This window comes from Motacilla alba, chromosome 11, assembly GCF_015832195.1.
Source record: "Motacilla alba alba isolate MOTALB_02 chromosome 11, Motacilla_alba_V1.0_pri, whole genome shotgun sequence".
Classification (NCBI taxonomy): Eukaryota; Metazoa; Chordata; class Aves; order Passeriformes; family Motacillidae; genus Motacilla; species Motacilla alba.
The window spans coordinates 13,425,676-13,438,065 of NC_052026.1; the positions used below are offsets into that span (position 1 = coordinate 13,425,676).

A 12,390-nucleotide genomic window follows, 5' to 3' on the forward strand; every position below is an offset into this window, starting at 1 on the left:
GGCCAGGGCCCCCCACTCCCGGCGCTCCTGGGGCTCCACAGCTGCCACGGCCCTGTTGGCACCATCCTCTCCTGCTGCGGCTGGGGCCACCCGCCTGCGCCCGAGGGAAAGAAAACAGAGAGCAGAGGGAGAGCCAGAGGGGAACAGGAAAAGAGAAACAAAGGGAAAGAGGTGAAAAAAAAGAAAGGAAAAAAAACTAGAGGAAAATAGAAGGGAAGAGAAAAAGAGTTAAAAAATGAAAAGAAGAAGAGTTAAAAAGAAAGAAAAAAAAGAGTTAAAAAGAAAAGAGGACAAGAAGAGGAAAAGGAGAAAAATGGGAAATGAAGAAAATAAGAAAAGAGAAGGAAAAGTGACATAGAAGATCAAAGGAAAAAAGCCAAAAGAAAAAAAGCAGAAAAAATAGGAAGAGGAGAAAAGGAGGAGAAAGAGGACCAAAGAGAGAGCAAGTGAAGGAGGGTTGTAAGGAGAGGGCAGGGCAGGAGGAGACAGAGGGGCAGGAAGCAGGGGGCACCAGAGAAGGACAGGGCAGCGGGTGCCGGCGGGTGGGGGCTCCTGGGGAGGCGCAGCGGTTGCCCCCGGGGGTCCATGGGCTGCGGCGGGCTCGTCCCCGCTGGCCGGGGCATCATCACGATATCCGCGGGGCCGACCTGTCATTGGTGACGGTCCTGCGCAGGCGCACCCCGCGCCGGATGGCCACCAGCATGTCTTCGGCCGGGGGGTCCATGGAGGCCGCGGGGGGCGGCGCGGGGGTCTCCTCGCCGGGGCCGGACCCCACGAGGGCGGTGGGGAAGGGGAACTGGCCTTCCCCAAGGGCGTGGGCGCCGGCCACCAGCTCCCCAATCTTCTCCACCAAACTGTGCCGGTTGGCAGCCAGCTGTTGGTCCTCCTCTTCCTCAGCGGAGAGGTGCTGGCCGGCCCCGGGGTAGACAGAGATCTCCATGGCACCGCCACCCCAGGCGGTGTTGGGAAGGCTCAGCCGCTTGGGCGAAGCTTTGGCAAAATCCAGCGGGTTCGCAGAGGCGTCATCGGCATAGAAGACGCACTCTTCACTGCCCACCCGCGTAGGGCCGGCATAGCCAGGGGAGTCGGGCACCGTGGGGGTCTTCACGGGGACGATGGGGGGTCGGATGGGGATGGGGCCGGCGTTGGAGAGCGTGCGGCGGACCGAGGGCTTGGTGGAGGGCGTGCGGCGGATGGTGGCCACCCCCGGGGTGGTGCCGGCCGGCAGGTTGGTGCCGCTGGGCAGCCCGGCGGTGGAGGCGGGACGCTTGGTCTGGATCATCCGCCGGTAGTTCTGGGCGATGTTGCTGTTGCGTGGGATGGTGGAGGACTTGTCGAAATCACTCTGGGGGTCACACTCCACGTCACCGTTCACCGAGTAGCAGTCGTAGTCGGAGCCTGGGGAGGGAGCAGCACCGTCAGTGTGGCCGGGGGAGCAGTGGGTGGCCGGCCAAGCTCAGCCAAGTCATTAAAGCCAGCCCCAGCCTTCTCCATCACAGCACAACAACAACCAAATTCAACTACCATGATCGTGACACAACCACTACCGTCCCAATCTTTTCTGGCACAACGTGCTCACCATCAAACACAAACATCACCACTGGAGGGAAAGCACAGTCACCCCAGCCATCACACTGAAATCACAACCAAACCCAGCTGTCACCATCACAACCACCCCAATCGCAGCCATCACCGCACGATCATGGACAATCTCCACTGTCACCACCACATGCTCATAACTGGCTCAGCCATCATCATGCCAACATCACGACAGATGTGGTTATTTGATCTCCAACTACCAACTCTGTTGCCATCATCTACCATCTGCCACCATCTCCACCTGTACTCAACCTCTGTGCACAGACACGGTACCACGTCGCCTGTTACAGCACTTCCTGGCACAACTGCACCCACTGAGCCCCAGCTAACACCCAAATAACCAGGAAAAGCTGTGGTTATTTGTGGCACCAGTCCCTACACAGTATGACCATAGCCCGATGCTATGACACCCAGAGCACACAGCTGTGCCCCAGGATCACCAAAACCTCTGTTGCGCCCTTCCCTACTCCAAGTGCCATTTCAGGCGGTCCCAGGCACCCGCGGTGCCAGTACCTTGGGAAGGGATGGTGTCCTCAGAGCAGGAGGGGGTGGTGGTCTGCGTGCTGTAGCCGCTGGAGTACTGCAGCGAGTCCCGGCTGCTCTTCTGGTGCTCCAAGCTCAGCCCACGGGTCAAGACCATGGCCAGGTCGCTGGCGGCAGGGGACACCTCCTCCCCATGCTGCTGGGGCAAAGGGCACTGTCAGCACCCTGGTTCCTCCTCTGGGAGTCCCCAGGAGCCCCCACCTCTGTACCCTCCCTGCCGCAGCGGGTACCTTGGCGGCAATTGTAGCCGGCGACATCCGGGGCCTGGGAGCATCCTCGCCACCGCTGCCCGGGTACCCACCCGCAGGAGAGCCCATCTCGGCTTCCCGCAGGTGCTCCACGCGGTCCTTGCGCCGCTGCAGGGTAGGGACCACCGGCTGGTCATAGGGGCTGGCCTTGGACCAGTCCTGCAACGGGCAAGGCATGCGGTTCATGCTGGTGACACTGGGACCAGTGGCAGGAGAGGTCTCAAGCTGATGTCCCCCGTGTCAAGCCACGGGTGCTGCTCAGGATGCTCTGCCCCATGCAGGAAGGGAGGGGAGGGTCCGGGGGCTGAACCCCATGAAGTGAAGGGGGAACCACGTGTGAAATGCAACCCTGGTGGGATGGCAAGGACTAACCGAGGTGGGGGAGCTGCACTCGCTAACTGACTGGCAGGTTTCGGATGCCTCTGAGGACGCCGAGCTGGAGGACTTCTGCTGTGCCGTGACGAGCCGAGAGCCGGAAGGTGAGAGAAGAGGCAGTTAGCAAGCAAAGCCAGAGCCATGACCCTGGTTAGAGCAGCACCCACAGCTCCCTGGCTGAGCGAGGCCCCCAGCACTACTCCCCTCTGGCGGTGGCTGCAGGATGGTGAGCAGGATGCGACCTTGGCAGCGGGGTCAAGAACTGGGATGATGCACTGCTCCAACCCTTCCCCCTTCTCACCCCAAGCCATGCAGAGCCAAGAGGTATTTTGGGAGTAGGGACCTCGCTGGGTTGGTGAGGTCAGGTTAGCATGGACAAGTGGGAATGGCAACTCCCTGGGGATCCTGAAGCATCCTTGGCACTGGGGATGGTGCAGCATGAAGGGGAAGCTTTGCTCCATGCTGCCTGGTGGGTGGCACAAAATGGGTGTTACGGGGCTGTGGTGATTGGGAAACACCCTGTTGTCCTGGCACAGGGAGAGGGATATCTGGGCTCCATCCCTAGGGTTTCTCTGCCATGTGGCCCAGGATGCCCACATCTATGGCAGGCACACTCAATATTCCCAATATTTATTTCCCAGGATGCCAACACAGATGGAAATAGTTCTGAGGGTGGGTCTCATCACCTCTGGACCCTCGTGTTGCACCCAGCACCACCCACCCATTCTATGGAAGAGGAAACTGAGGCATGGAGGTTGGCAGCACGGAGCACCCTCCCTGTACCTGGCTGGTGATGTCCGAGGGCATGGGGGAAGGTGGTTTGGAATAAGCGGCGTCCTGGGAGATGAAGCCGGAGTCGTGGGAGGAGACGCTGGAGAGGCGGGTGGTGGCGGCGGGGGGCTGCGCCAGGCTGCGGTAGCGATAGGTGGAACTGGGTGAGCAGGTCTGAGCCCCGCCGGGCCACGCCATGCCACCCTTGGCACTGCTAACGCTGCTGGGGGGGCGCCGGCGGGACAGGGACACGCCGGTGGGGAGGACAAAGGAAGGAAAAGAGAATTTAAGACAGGTTTGGAGGTGGCAGGATGGCCAGCGCCCTGCCACACATCCCAACCTGGGGAAACTGAGGCATGGAATCCTCCTGGGGGTGTCCCTTTGCTCCCTGGGGTGGCCCTGTGGCAGGGAACAGGCTGGGGAACATGACAGAGGGGGTATGCTTGCCCCCAGACACCCGTACACGGCACACATCATCCCCAGACCCTGGAATAAAGGGCATGTGTCGGGCCCCCATCCTGTTCCATAGGTCCACCAGCCCTGCCCAGTGCACCAAAACCAGTTCCTCCATATTAATGGGAGCCACCTGCCTATATGGACACGAGAAGGTGGGCATGCACCTTGTGAGCATCCCCAAAGGCCATAAGCATCATTGACCCACTGAGGTTAACGAAGAGGGCTGGATTTCCTGGCTGTGGTTGGGTGTGGAGCCCACCTCACCATACCTGCACATGCTGGACTTGCGGGAGCTAGAGCTGCTGGGCGAGGATGGAGGCGTCTGGTAGGACCAGCTGTAGTCAGAGCCCTTCAGGTCCTTGATCACCTGCAGGAAAGATGGGGTCTAAGTCCCCCCAAAGATGCTCCCCTGCTCCCCTGACCCCTGGCTCGCCCCTACCGACCTGCTCACTGGCGGGGGGCAACTTGTGGGGCTCAGCGGTGAGCACCACCAGGTCCTCGATGATGCCCTGCAGGTGGGTGATCTCTCCCAGCATGGTGAGCTCCCCGTTCTGAGGACAGACAAGAGAGAGCATCAGCATCCATTGGGCAGAAGGAACAACCCTTGACCCTCCCAGCCCCCACCACTCACCACCACGGGCTGCAGGAAGGTGATGAAGGTGCAGAAGCGGCCCCGCTCCTCGATGAGGGCTTTGCGGACCGCCTGCTTCTCCGTCTCCTCCAGCAGCAGGTACATGTCATTGACGTCCTGCAGCGCGTTGTCCAGCTGGGGCTGCAGGTCCCCCTTCCCTGAGAGATGGGGCACTGTCAGCACTGGGCTCCCCTGACACCCTCCCCAGTCTGCTGGCGGTGCCACTGCCAAGCCGAGGCCATTCCCCAGCTTGGGGACATCACCCCATCCTCACATTCCAGCACATACCACAGGTCTCCCACTCTGCCCTGGAAGGTCCAGGAGCACCCTCACTCCACAGCAGCCCCGGGCAGGGGGCTTCTCTTCCACCCCATCCCCATCCCTGGCACTTGGGACCAGAGGACCCCTTGGGCTGCCCCACAGTGAGTCTGGCATCACCTCAGGATATGGGGTGCAGGCTAAGCTAAGCTAAAAGCAGGGTGAGGCTGGGAACAGGGAGCGGATGGACGGACGGACAGACAGACAGAGGCTGGGGAGACTGGGGGGAGTAGATGAGGAAGCAGAGAGGGGGCCGGTGGTGGGGGGCATCGGTTCACTTACCAAGTAGCTCTACAGGAAGGATGTGGAGGGGAGGGAAGAGAGAAGGAGACAGAGAAAACGTGTGAAAAGAGGCCGAAGGCTGGGGCGCATGCCCCGCCTCCCCGCCACCCCCGGGGCCGTGCTGGCACCTCCCTTTCTACAGGGGGGCAGCAGGACCCCCCTAGTGCCCACCCCCCAGTTGGCAGTGCCGGGATACCGGCCCTGGCTGGGGGTGCTGCGGAGGGGCTGGTGGGGGCACCCCCCAGGAAACCCCCTCTCACCTTTGCGAGCCTTTTTCTGGAGCTTGAGGGTGTCAGAGGACTTTTTCTTGATCTCATGGCGTGCTCGCTTGTACTCTGGGGATGCAGAAGTGCTGTCAGAGGGGACCCCTGCCCAGCAGCGCAGCCACCCTGCACGGATCCATCCTGTCCCCCTCGTACCTTTCGCATGGTCCTTGTCCAGCTGATTGGCAGTTTTCTTCCAGTCCTCAATCCTGTCCTGCAAAGGGTTTATCAGGCTCTCCATGAGGGCACTGGAGAGGGAGAGAGAAGCAGAGAGTGTGGGACAGTGCCGGAGCCAGGGGGGAGCCATTCCCCCATCCCATGCCCAGCCAGCACCCAGCATCCCCTTCTTCAGCGAGGGAACGAGCCTGGCCAGGCCGTGTCACCGAGGGAATGAGCCTGGCCAGGCCGTGTCACCGAGGGAACGAGCCTGGCCAGGCCGTGTCACCGAGGGAATGAGCCTGGCCAGGCCGTGTCACCGAGGGAATGAGCCTGGCCAGGCCGTGTCACCGAGGGCCGTGGGTTCGGAGGCAAAGCTGATCCTGGTCCCGCTTACTTGGTGAACTGCCGGAGCTTGGCCTCGATGCTGCGGTGCCGCATGCACATCCGGGTCAGCGCCGAGCCAATGTCCCGCGTGGCACCTGGTGGGGAGCAAAGGGCTGCTGACAAGGGGCAGGGACACCCCCACACCAGTCCCAGCCCAGTTTGTACAGTGGGAGCAGGGTGGCTCGTGACAGGGACGATCAGTGCTGGGATGCACTGGGCACTGGGGACACTTTAGGCAGGGGGTGGCCTGTTTTTTCCCACAATAAATCCGCAAAATAAATAAATAAATCATCATCCACTAACTAATACATGAAGCACTAAATATCTCTTCTGGAGGCTTTGAAATTAGAACCTGTTCCCATTTTTTCCTGGTTTGTCTCAAATGTGGCGCTGGGGGGGGCAGGGAAGGGAGGCGTTGAGGTACCCAGGCTTAGTTCCGAGCAGTCAGCTCTGTCCCACACCTCCAGGCACAATCCCGAACGGATAAAAAGGGAGCCCAAACTCCCCAGGGGGGGGATATTTGCCAGCAGGAGATAGCAGGAGCATCCTTTTTAGGTGAAACCGCTGAAGCCTAAGGATGGCCACATGGTGGCAGTGCTGCTGGCAATTCCCACAAAAAACGGCATCAAAAATCCTCGGGTGCAAATTAAGGAGTGACATTCAGCCTTTCTCTCCCCTAAAAAAGCCTCCAAAAAAACCTCCAACCCCTTTACAGGAGTTTTGGATGTCCCTCAGGCCCCCAGTGCTATGGAAATAGGGGGACCCATGGGCCACGGCCTTCTCCTACACTGGGGCAGTCTCCTAATGCAGCTCCTAATGCTCTTATCCCAGCTCCTGCTGCTTCTAATCCGATTCTCATGCACTGTGTGCAAGGCCAGCAGCCAGCCCCCACCCAGTGCCTCAGTTTCCCCATGCTGCTGCTCTGCTGCCCACCCTCCCAAAAAGCCCTGCAGGCATAGCAGCACTACAGGGTGACACTGAGTCTTGTGGTGCTGGTCCCAGCTGTCCCCAGCATCGCTCCTGTGCCTCCTCCTTGCTTTGACTGCTCGGGCTGACAGGGAGCTGGAGGAGCCCTAATCCCCCTGGTGCAGTGGGCTAGTGGGTTTGGAGGCAAAGCTGATCCTGGCTCAAGCTGCTGCCTCCACCTCCTCCTCCTCCTCCTCCTCGCGTGGCTCCAGATGGCCTGGATGCCGCCAGTCTGCAAACCAGCCCGGGACCATCTGCTTGGCAGAAGCCAAGCGGTGGGAAGTGGCTCCTCGTTGCCAGCGGGCACCCGGAGAGGGTCCGGGGATCCTTCCCCCTCGCTCCCCAACAGTAAGGGGGACAGCACATGCAGCCTTGGCTCTTCAGTCACCTCCCTGGTGAGTTAGGGTTTGTTCCCAAAACACTGAATCTCCCTCTAGCTAATTCCCCTTCCCTGGAGACCCCTGGAGCAGCCGGGACCCCCTGGAAACTTCCCAGATGAGTGCCAGGGACAAGGAAGGTGGATTCTGCATCCCGGGGGGCAGAGAAGGGTGCAGGAGACCCTGACGTGGGGCTGAGCCACCCTGAATGTCCCAGCCCCACCAGAAAATGTGGCTAAGCACCCATGGGTGGTGAGGAGCAGCACCCACATGGGTGCCCACCTCCTTCCCACTCCCTACTCCATCCTTCCAACGCTGCTTCCCAGGGAATGCTCCACCTTGGTGTGGGAACAGGCTGGACATCTCTCTGTGGATGGTGAAGCTGCTGCTTGAAGTCCACCCCAGAAATGTGGGCAGGGGACACCCCACAGGGGACACTCACCACCTGTCCCCCTGCCCAGACAAGCCTGGGCCCACCCCTAGGAGAGAGGACCCTACCTCGGGTGTTGGTGGCCATGTCGGCCACTTTCTGGAAGGCATCCAGGAAGGCAACTGCGGCCAGCACCGTGGTCCTGAGGCAGAGAGAGCGAGGGGGGAGCTCAGTGCATGCGGGACACTGGGGATGTGCCAGTGAGGAGGGGGGTCCCGCGTGTCCCACCCCCGCTTCGGCCACTCACCTGAGCTGGGAGTGCAGCTTGGTGGCCTTCGAGTTGAAATCCTCCCATATGGGGTAGGAGCTCTGCAAGGAGGAAGGGTGAAGGTGAGAGACAGGGACCCTCACCCCCTGCACTGCTTCCCCAGTCCGGGTAGGTCCCCTCCTTCACTGGTGCAGAGAGTCAGGGAAGCTCAAGAGCTTCTCTGATGGCTAATAAAGGCTGAGCACAACTCTTTTCCCTCCTGATTTTTTCCCTTTCCAGTCTGGCCACCCAAACTTATGGACCATGGAGACCTCAGGATTTTGAGTGATTTCTTCCTCATTGAGGACATGAAATGAAAAATCTTTACGACTCTGGCCAGCAGTAGAAGAGGCACCCCCAGCAGCAGCTTCCCCCCAAAGCACTGATGGCCAAACCCACCATCATGGAGAGCTCCGGTCCCACAGACGGGAGCCCCAGTCCTCACCTCCCCTGAGCCCAAGGACCAACAGGGCAGGAGGGGAGGTTGGGGTCCCTGAAGCCCTGAAAGGGGCAGTTGTGTGGCGACAGGGACAGGGCACAGGTGCTTGGGAGGCCACCCCAGTGCTGTGCCAATGAGGCCACTCTGGTGCCATCCTGGCAAGGCCATCTGTGCGAGACCATTCCCACTGCCCTCGTGGCGAGGCTGTTCCAAGGTCTGTCCTGGTGCAACCATTCCAGTGGAGTCATCCCAGGGCAGTCCCAGTGCCACCATCCCAGGGCTGTGGTGCTGCCACCATCCCAGCAAGGCCATCCCAGTGCCACTGTTTCAACAAGGCTATCTCAGCGCTGTCCCAGTGAAGCCAGTCCCAGCAGACCATGCTGGTGCCATTCCAATGAGGACTGTCCCAGTAATGCCAGCTGCAGCGCCATCCCAGCAAAGCCACTCCGGTGCCATCACAACAAGGCTGATCCTGATCCACCATACAGCCGGGCTATCGCAGTGTCACCATCCCAGCAAGGACAGTCCATTTTGTCCTGGTGAGATTAATCCTGGTGCTGTCTTGACAAGGCCATCCCAGCGTCACCCTTGCATGGCCAGTACTGGTGCCATCATTCCAGTGAAGCTATCCAGGTGCCACCATCCAGGCAAGGCCATACCAATGCTGTTCCAGTGAAGCTGGTCCCAGTGCTACTATCCCAGCAAAGCCATTCCAGCAGGGCCAGTCCTGGTGTCATCATCCTGGTGAAGCCATGCTGGTTCTGCTATCCTAGCAAGGTCAATCCTGGTCCTGTTGTCCCAGTGACAAAATCCTGGTACTATCCTGGTGTCACCATCCGATGGCAGTGACAGGCATCTGTAAACTCCCCTAGAGCAGCCACCAGGCTGGGACACGTACATTGCCACACATCCCCATGGGCACTATGGCTTGGTGGCAGCTTTGGGGACAAGGTTTGCACTGAGGGGGCATGAGACCAGCCCAGCATTTTCTGGGACCCTGAAAGCCTCTATTTCCTCATGAGTTAGCGAAGAAAGGGTTTGAGGGTGCCACTGCACACATCACTTATGGCAGTGAACCCCTGGCTGTGGGTGCCCAGGGACTGTCATTGCCAGAGGGCTGGGCCACCATTGCTGGGCCACTGGCTTCGGGCCACCTTCCTTGGCCACCCTGGGCAGGGCAAGTGAGGCTCCCCTGTAGAAAGGAGCAGGTTGTGATGCCCCCAAAACCCTGTGATGCCAGGCATGAGGAGGATAGGGAAGAGGACAATGGGCACAAGGACATGCCAAGGTCATTCAGGGACACTGAGCACATGAGCAGAGGCAACAGGAATGAAGCCAGCTTAGGGACTGTCACCAGCAAACAAATTCTCCCCATCACAGGCTAAGGGGTGCTGAAATAGCCATTCACCACTAAAATAAGGTCCCTTTGCCCTGTGAGCAGCACAGGGGTCCCAGCCATAGGACCCTTCAATGCCAGCAGTTCTTCAGGCAAAGAGTTACTCGTCCCCCAGTGCCCGTGCCAGGACACCCACATGGCTGGGAGATGGGGACAGCACACCCTCAGGTGGCACTGGCACTCAGCCGGGGCTGTGCAGGGCACGGGCTGAGGCCCAGCTGTAGTGTGGTGGGGTTTTCCTCCTTTTTCATCATTTTTCTTTAATCTTTCCTACCTTCAAATGGCATGAAACTGACTCCAGCCCAGTCTCCTCGGGTGAGGGGTTCCCAGTCCAACCGTATCCGGATGGTGCTGGGCATGTCCCTGGGAGGTGACAGCTCTGGGCTGGCTTATCCCCTCTGAAGCCTCAGCAGGGGAATGGGGAAACTGAGGCAGGGGCTGCCCCCACCTCCCCCCTGGGGGTGTAGGACTCGGCCAGGCTGCCTGGAGAAGGTGTTTGGGGGAGGGAGCTGATCAGCCCAGCACCCGTTTTGCACCAGCCCTGGATCCCTCTGTCCTGGGGAGAGTTGGGATTTTCTCCCCAGAGCTTTTCTCCCAGCCCTGAGCCAGAGTCCGGCTGCAGAGCCACCACTGCCCCTTGAAGGGGTTAATCTCCTTCCTAGCAAGGCTTTTATTTTTTTTTTATCCCCCCTCCCCTGCTTTGGCAATGACAGCATTGTCTGGACGGGTCTGCAGCAAGAAGAGAGGAAGAGGAGGAGGAGGAGGAGGAGGAGGAAGAGAGCGTTTGCCTCCCAAAAATGACTAGGGCTAAACCCCAGTGCTGGAGCTGGCTGTGGGAATTTCGGTCCCCCGAGATGAAGAAACATGGCTGATCCCCTCCTCCCCACTCAGCCCCTGGTCAGAAATGCCCCCTAGCATTTTTAATTTATTTTTTTGAAATTAAAACAAACAAACAATCAGGTTTTTTTAAACACGGCCCCATCCTGCTCCCAGAGAGGGTGGAGGCAATATCCTCTTCCCGGGTTAGGAAATGGGATCAAGGAGCTCGGGGACCTTTTTGTTCCACTGGTGTCAACCCCACTGGGTCTGACAGAAATCCAGGCTGGGCATGGGGCAGGGGGGACAGGGACAACATGATGCCTGACGTGGGTGGCAATGCCCGGTGTGGGGCCAGGGGTACCTGGCGAGGGGCAGAGATGCCTGGTCTGTGTCACCCGACAAGGGGCTCAGGCACCTGGGGATGGATACAGGGCTGATATGGAGCCAGGATCCCCAGGATGGGCTCCAATGCCCAATGCAGGGCCCCGATGCATATTATGGGGTTGATGTGGGGCTCTGGCACCCAGTGCCACGCTCTGACACCCAGTGTGAGACCTTGATGCCCGACATGGAGCTCTGATACCCAGTGAAGGACAACGGGGCAGATATAGGGCTGCAACACCCAGAACGGGGCTCCGACAGCCAGTGACGGATCTGGGGATGATGTGGGGCTGCAATCCCCAGGATGGAGCTCCAATACCAATGCTGGATATAGAGATGATGGGGGGCTGCGATCTCCAGGGCTCCGATGCCCACCACAGAGCTCCGATGCCCAGTAAGGGGCTGATGTGGGGCTCTGGGAACCCGTGCCGGGCTCTGACAGGCGATGTGGGACCCCGACACTCGCTGTGGGGCTGATGTTCGGGCTCCGATACCCGACGCGGGGTTCCGATCCCCATCTCGCGGCTGGGCAGCAGAGCCTCGGTACCCACCGCGGGACGGGCAGCGCGGGGGCTGCCCGGGGAAGCCGGGTGATGGGGGGATGGTGCGGGGGGAGCGCTGTCACGACAGCAAAACCGGGGCGCGGGGGGGGGAATCCCCTACCTTCATGTCGTTGATGATGGCTTGGAAGAGGCCGCCAAGGGCTCCGCACTCCTTCTCCGCCGTCTCCATCGCGGCGCTGCGGCAGCCCGGGGCGGGCGGCGCCGCCGGGGGAGGCCGCGGCGGCGGGCCAGGCTCAGCGGCGGCGGGGGGCGGGCGGCGCCCGGGCGGCGGCGGCGGCGGGGGGGGCACAGCGGCGGAGCGGCGGCGGAGCCGGGCGGGGCATCGCCCCCCTGCCTCCCTCCCTCGCTCGCTCGCTCGCCCTCCGCGGGTGCTGCACGGACCCGCCGCCCCCTGGCAGCGGCGCGGAGCGGAGCGCGGAGCGGGGCGCGGGGAGCTCCGGCCCGGGGCGGTGGCGGGGGCGGGGCGGGGCGGGCGCTGCGCGGCACATGCGCCGCCCGCCGCGGGGCCGGGGGCTGCGGGCGGCGGGGGGGACGATCGGGGTCAGCTCCAGGGATGCTCCGGGAGCCGCTGCGGGCTACCCGGAGGACGCGCAGGGATGACGGAGCGGGAAGGGGGGGCAGCCCCGGTGGTTCTCGGGGATGCTCTTGAGGCGGGGGGACGGGGAGCAACACCGCGTGCCCCAGGACTACAGCGGAGGGAGACCCGAGGGATGCCTGGAGATGTGGCACTGCTGGAGGCAGCA

The 12,390-nt window shown here is 61.0% G+C and overlaps 1 protein-coding gene across 14 annotated transcripts; it reads right to left on the bottom strand.

Moving 5' to 3' along the window:
- Positions 1–369: 369 nt before the first annotated feature.
- MTSS2 (MTSS I-BAR domain containing 2) lies at positions 370–12,119 on the bottom strand. Of its 14 annotated transcripts, none has more exons than XM_038147998.1 (15): positions 11,748–12,115; positions 8,050–8,111; positions 7,871–7,944; positions 6,040–6,124; positions 5,643–5,734; positions 5,484–5,558; positions 5,224–5,232; positions 4,624–4,781; positions 4,436–4,543; positions 4,262–4,359; positions 3,549–3,756; positions 2,763–2,840; positions 2,373–2,549; positions 2,113–2,278; positions 372–1,398 (listed from the first exon to the last, which is right to left on the bottom strand). In XM_038147998.1, exons 1-15 carry the CDS (start codon positions 11,814–11,816, stop codon positions 626–628), a joined length of 2,232 nt encoding a protein of 743 aa, XP_038003926.1. In that variant the 5' UTR covers positions 11,817–12,115; the 3' UTR covers positions 372–625. The 14 variants fall into 14 exon arrangements, with proteins under 14 accessions (XP_038003932.1, XP_038003928.1, XP_038003938.1 ...); XM_038148007.1 differs by having other exon boundaries at positions 373–1,398; positions 3,549–3,675; positions 11,748–12,113; XM_038147996.1 differs by having other exon boundaries at positions 373–1,398; positions 3,549–3,759; positions 11,748–12,113.
- Between the last annotated feature and the right edge of the window lie 271 nt (positions 12,120–12,390).